The sequence below is a fragment of the Herpailurus yagouaroundi genome, unplaced genomic scaffold (assembly GCF_014898765.1).
Source record: "Herpailurus yagouaroundi ecotype Mexico unplaced genomic scaffold, PumYag 184, whole genome shotgun sequence".
NCBI classification, from domain to species: Eukaryota; Metazoa; Chordata; class Mammalia; order Carnivora; family Felidae; genus Herpailurus; species Herpailurus yagouaroundi.
Window position 1 is genome coordinate 41,625,097 of NW_024412415.1, and position 6,608 is coordinate 41,631,704.

At 37.1% G+C, this 6,608-nt stretch overlaps 1 protein-coding gene across 3 annotated transcripts in view; it reads right to left on the minus strand.

Annotated features, from left to right (window-relative positions):
• The window catches only part of UBE2Q2 (ubiquitin conjugating enzyme E2 Q2), a 68,244-nt gene that overhangs the window by 24,190 nt on the left and 37,446 nt on the right, over nucleotides 1–6,608 (minus strand). For all 3 annotated transcript variants that reach the window (XM_040493364.1, XM_040493365.1, XM_040493363.1), the window contains one exon: nucleotides 2,019–2,077. In XM_040493364.1, the coding sequence (XP_040349298.1) occupies nucleotides 2,019–2,077 (59 nt within the window). The remainder of the gene's footprint in view (nucleotides 1–2,018; nucleotides 2,078–6,608) is intronic.

Genomic DNA, 6,608 nt, shown 5'->3' on the forward strand with positions numbered 1-6,608 from the left:
AGAGGGAGAGAGAGAGAGAGAGAGAGGGAGAGAGAGAGAGAGAGAGAGAATATCAAAGCAGGCTCCAGGCTTTGAGCTGTCAGCACAGAGCCCAACATGGGGCTCGAACTCACAAACTGGGAGATAATGACTTAAGCCAAAGTCGGACACTTAATCAACTGAGCCACCCAGGCACCCCTATACTGTTGGCTTTTGTATCATGAAAAAACATTTTATTAGAAGATTTGTTTGGATAAGTAACAAGCTGACTTATTCAAATTTATTCATTTGTATAATGGTAAATAATACCATTGTAGCAAAAAGCAATGAAGAGAAACTATATCACAGATTTTTAAATTGAAAAGTATTATTTAACTTCACGTGTTTGTCTCCACAACTTGGTGGTAAACTACTTAAAATCATAAGTTCTTAAAACTCTTAGAATTTCCCACAACAAACTGTGAAAACTCTGCTGGTCAAGGTTATAGCAGATTTCAAAATGATCTGACAAGAATATTTTTATACATTTATCTTGAATTTATAAAATTTTTCTAAATCTTTCCTTAATCATTTGTAGCCATCCTTCCACATTTTTTAATCTAAATGAAACTATTACTATATCAACAGTAGCAACGATCAAAGTAACGACTGGATATTTTTAGATCTTTAAAAAAAATTTTTTTTTTTTTTACATTTAATTTTGAGACAGAGAGAGAGAGCGTGAGCGGGGGAGGGGCAGAGAGAGAGAGGGAGACACAGAATCAGAAACAGGCTCCATGCTCCAAGCTATCAGCACAGAGCCCGACGCAGGACTCGAACCACAAACCGTGAGATCATGACCTGAGCCGAAGTCAGACACTTAACCGACTGAGCCACCCAGGCGCCCCGTTTTAGATCTTAATCCGCATAATATGCATTACCTCACAAGGTTGAATTAGTCAACTGAGCATTTCATAATTCCCAAATTAGTATATATATTTTTAAGTTTATTTACTTATTTTGAGAAAGAGAGTGTGCAGGGGAGAGGCAGAGAGAGAATCCCAAGCAGGCCCCACACTGTCAGTGTGGAGCTCAGTGCAGAGCTCAAACTCAGGAACCGTGAGATCATGACCTGAGCCAAAGTCAAGAGTCAGATACTCAACCAACCAAGCCACCCAGGCTCCCCTCAAATTAGTATTAATTGCTTCTAATTTAACGATCTATAGAACATTTCATAACCAGCCTAGGTACCAATTCTCATCTTTTCCCATTCTTTATATGACTTCTAATCACAAAAAAGGAATACAAGCTTCGATAAAAATGAATGACAATTAGATTCTACCAAACTGAAACCACCACCTTTAGAAGGAATCAGATGGCCAGCTCTATAGGCCCAGGAGATTTTCTGTGATTATTCCTGGGAATACAGGCTTGTGGGAATCATTCTCTAATCTTAACTTTCTCTAAATCCTCAATCACAATTTATATTTGAAAAACACTTGTTTTGTTTTTTTTTATCGTGAAATGTATACAAATAGGGGACATTAAAAACTCTTACTTATAGGGGCGCCTGGGTGGCGCAGTCGGTTAAGCGTCCGACTTCAACCAGGTCACGATCTCACCGTCTGTGAGTTCGAGCCCCGCGTCAGGCTCTGGGCTGATGGCTCGGAGCCTGGAGCCTGTTTCCGATTCTGTGTCTCCCTCTCTCTCTGCCCCACCCCCGTTCATGCTCTGTCTCTCTCTGTCCCAAAAATAAATAAACGTTCAAAAAAAGAAAATTTTAAATAAAAAAAAAAAAAAAAAACTCTTACTTATAAACAACATGATGGTTTATAACCAATGGTTCTCAAATGATGGTTTCCAGACTAGCAACAACGCTTCACTTGAGACCATCTTAGAAGTGCAGAAATGCGAATTATCAGCCTTTCCCCACCCCCAGACCTAGTGAATCAGAAAACTTGGGGTATATATACCCTAACATTCTGGGCCTCCTACCATTTAACTATCTCTCCAAATAATTCTAATGCACACTGTCAAAGAAAATAATTACTTAAACTTACCCTCCTGAGAGAACAGGTAACACCACTCGAACAAATGGAGGATCAAATGGAAAATTATCCTAAAAAGCAAACAATCAAGTTTAATTAGTTTTAAGAATATCCTTAATACTCTATTTATTTTGAAGATTTTTATATAGTCTATAAAGAATGTGTATATTTATTATCTGATGAAGATCATAAAAGTACCAAAAATAAAAAGAAATAAAAACCAAAGGAAATAAAAATGATCAGGCCCAAACAGGACAGTGTTTTGGTAAAGTTATGAAAATTATGAAGGGGTTCCACTTCCAAAAGAATTATATAAAAGGAAACGTTCCAATAATGATAGACTAGGTAACTTTACATCAATCCTCTGGCTGAGAACTAGAAGAAGTAGACAAAATGTAACCACTACAGAGCTAAGATCAAGAAGAAAAAGGGAACCTCAGAGTGGGGCCCTTCTCCCTGCCTTGAGTTTTCTTTCAATTACAGAAAAGGAAGATGAGAGATCAAAAGCTCAGCAGAACTTAAGACTCGCAGGGCTAGAGAGATAAAAATTGGGAACTGGGGTCCAAGGAGAGGCCTGGACAAGTCTCCCACACTTTAGGCTGGGACCTGAAGAACAAATGACACATTGCCCTAACTGACAAGGAATGAAGTCCAGTTTTGTGTCACCTCAATCCCTGACAGGATTCTGTGATCCTGGGTTGCCAGTGTCCAAGCCTGACAGGAGTAAATGTGAACCCTCTTTGAAGAAGAATATCATCCAAGGCTTCAAATTAGTAAATTTTTCATATATAATGTTTGTTACTAAAAATAGCCAGTTACACAAGACTTAAAAACAAACATGTCCAGAAAATGAGAGGCAAATGACACAAAAACCACAAGAGATCAAGATAACAGAGTAACAAACATAGATTTTAAAATAACCATGTTGAATACATGCAAGGAAAGAAAATACAATATTGAAAACCCTGGCAAAGTACTAAAATTATAAAATGAGCCATAGAGAAATTCTGAAACTTAGAAATACAATAACTGAAATCAATAACTTAAAAGATGAATTTAACCACAGTAGAGACTTGGTGAAACTGAAATTCAGTGTACAGGAAAATAGGCCAGAAAACATCCAGAATGAAGCCAAGAGAGAGAATATGTAGAAAATGCAGAAAATAACAAGACGCAGGGGAATGTATTGAAAGGCTTATCATATATGTGGAGTCCTAGAAGGAGACAAAAGAATGGGACAGAAGCAATATTTGGAGAGAATGTCTGAGAATTTTCCAATATTGACTGAAGACTTCACAAGATTGAAGCACTATGACTATTTCAAGAAAAACAATGAAAACCCCAATGAGGGAATGATATATCTTTGAGCTGCTGAAAGTAATTTCCAACCTAAAAATCTATACCCAATACAAATACTTTCCAAAAATTAATTCACACTAAAGTTATTTTCCTGTCAGCAGACACAAGGAAATGTTAAAGGATATTCTTCAGGCAGGAGAAGCATGATCCTAGATGGAAATGTGGAGACTAAAGACCATGAAAAGAACAAATATGCACATAGATCTAAATGAATATTGATTAATTATATAATAATAATGTGCAGTTTTTAGGGAAGTACAGAAAATGCATGACAGCACATGTTTGGCAGGGCATCCGTGTTCTAAGTCTCTGCATTGATAAGGAAAAATAAAATATAAATTAACAAATTTATATTAGACAAGGATATACATTATAATTGTAAGGGAGTAAAGAAAGGTAAGAGAACACGTATGCATGAAGCTGAAAGAGGAGAGAAACTGGAGTAATTTAAAAAAAAAATCAAAAGAATGAGAAAAAGGAACATAGAATAACAAGGACAAATAGAAAGCACTTATGAGACAGAAGATTTAAACCCCAATATCAGTAATAACATTATATGCAAATAGACTAATTGCTCTAATTAAATGACAAAGATTAGCAGACTTGATAAAAAAACGTATGAAGAGAAGATGAGAGAAAAGAAACCTTAGCTAATTTTCAGGCTACCAAGTACAATTCTTTTTTTCAAATTATCAGTCCTGGAAACAGCTTTCCAGAAGAACAAGAGCTTTTTCTCTTAATGAACTTAAACAACAACAGTAGCTGAGGTGGCCAAGAGCATTAGAGGTCAATCTCTGGGTAGCCAGAAAGCCAAAAAGGCTGCCCCTCATTTTCCTACAGCAATGGGGTAAGGAAAAAGCATACTGCCTCTAATAAAGATATGACAGGATGTCTAAGAGAAATTATCTCCAATTTTATGATCTAATAAAAGGAAGGAACTAATTGTCTCTTAAACCAATTTGAGGGTAAAGAAGCTAAACAAACATTTGTCTTGTTTATTTGTCTTGTTTATTTCCAAGGAACACAAAAATACAGTTTTAACTGCAAGAATAAGCAGCATTAAGTCCAGTAACTTACTTTTAACTCCCTACTTCCACCCATCCTCAAATAAGATTCTAAGGAACATATGAACTATGAAAATTCAATCCTAATAGGAGAGGAAGGAGAGGAAGACAAAAAGCACACATCTGGTGGCTAAAACAGATAATCTTAGATTTCTACTTCAAGGGAGAATCTACCCACACAAGATATCAACCTAATAATAATTATAATCTACTTCCAAATAAGTAGCTCACCATTTATCTACAGTTTAATAGACATAATGAAAGGCACGGACACAAAGCTTGGTAAAGTACAATTTCATTTAATCTATTTTTTAGATCTTTAAATATGTGTTCCCAAATGATAAAGCTTTTTAAACTGATTATGTGGCAGTGAGAACTACTTTCATTTTAAGTAATTCTTCCTTCAGAGTAACTCCTTCACATCAAAACCTAGGGACTATTCCATGAACTCTGTACCATGGAACTCAGTAATTAATATTTTACAGAAATAAGAGTTCCTTACAGGATTACAGCAGAGAGGTTGAGGATGACTTAAAATAGAAATTTGAGTTATCTTGGTATACTAACTCAGGAACTGAGAATCTCAAGGTTTACAAGGATCTCACAAAGTTTCCAATTCAGTATCTTGGCCTTCCAACATACTTTTTTTTTTTTTTTAAGTTTTATTTATTTTTGAGAGAGAGAGAGAGAGAGAGAGAGAGCTAGCTAGCAGAGGAGAGGCAGAAAGAGAGGAAGACACAGAATCTAAAGTGGGTTCCAGGCTCTGAGCTGTCAGCACACAGCCTGATGTGGTGCCTGAAACCACAACCCGTGAGATCATGACCTGAGCCAGTCAGACGCTTAACCAATTAAGCCACCCAGGTGCCCTTTTCCAACATATTTTTAATGATAAGGAACATTCTATTTTTTTTTTTAATTTATTTTGAGAGAGAGAGTACAAGTGGAGGGGGGTGGGGAGGGGCGGGGCAGGCAAAGAGAAAGGGAGAGAGAGAATCCCAAGCAGGCTCCATGCTACCAGCACAGGGCCCAACACAAGGCTCAATCTCATGAACTGCAAGATCATGACCTTTGATGAAACCAAGAGTCAGACACTCAACCAACAGAGCCACCTAGGTGCTCCAGGAGCATTCTCTTCTCGAAAGACTGTCACCAGATGAATAGTTATCACTTGAAAAATCACCTGTTTACAGTTTGACTTACTAGTTCTAATGTCATGTTAATCAAAACAAAAATCAAACTGCCAAATTAATAAACCGTCAATCAAAAACAAAATCAAACTAAAGTTTCCGCATACATAGCCCTTTAAATAGTTGAGGACAAACTCTCATGAGCTCCTATGTTCTTCTCTCCAAATCCACAATTTGCCCAGCTATCTTAGGACATAAAAATCTCTTTCAAATCCTTGCTGCTATTCTCTAAATGAATTCAAATTTGTCTAAATAAACCCTTCTTAAAGTAGTACCTCAGAATTCAGCTGAGTGATTTAGATATGGTTTTAAAAACCAGACCACCACTCCCTTAAAAGCACAGCACAAAAGATTTGCCACATTGCTGACAAATCTAATTGGTCCCCATTTTCTCTCCTGCCCCATCCCCAACCTTGTGTTGTTATATCTCAAGTTCCATTTTCTTATCACTCATGACTTTCAGGTTGTCACCATGGACATCTGAGGCATGGACATAAATACTGTTCATGCTCCTTCTTATAAATCCTTCTTTCTGGATAATACCTGCTATCCTTCCAAGTCTGCGAATCCTGATACTAATAACTTGGCAATTCAGTTTGCCAATGTCACTTAGTTCAGAGCAATCACATTCTTCCCAGGCCTCTTAAGAAATAATTCAGGCCTTGGGGCTCCCGGGTGGCTCAGTTGGTTAAAGCGTCCAACTTCAGCTCAGGTCATGATCTCATGGTTGGAGCCCCATGTCGGGCTCTATGCTGAAGCCTGGAGACTGCTTCAGATTGTCTCCTTCTCTCTCTGATCCTCCCTTGCTCACACTCTGTCTCTCTGTCTTTTGAAAATAATTAAACATTGGAAAAAAAGAAGAAGAGAAGAGAAGAGAAGAGAAGAGAAGAGAAGAGAAGAGAAGAGAAGAGAAGAGAAAAGAAAAGAAAAGAAAAGAAAAGAAAAGAAAAGAAAAGAAAAGAAAAGAAAAGAAAAGAAAAGAAAAGAAAAGA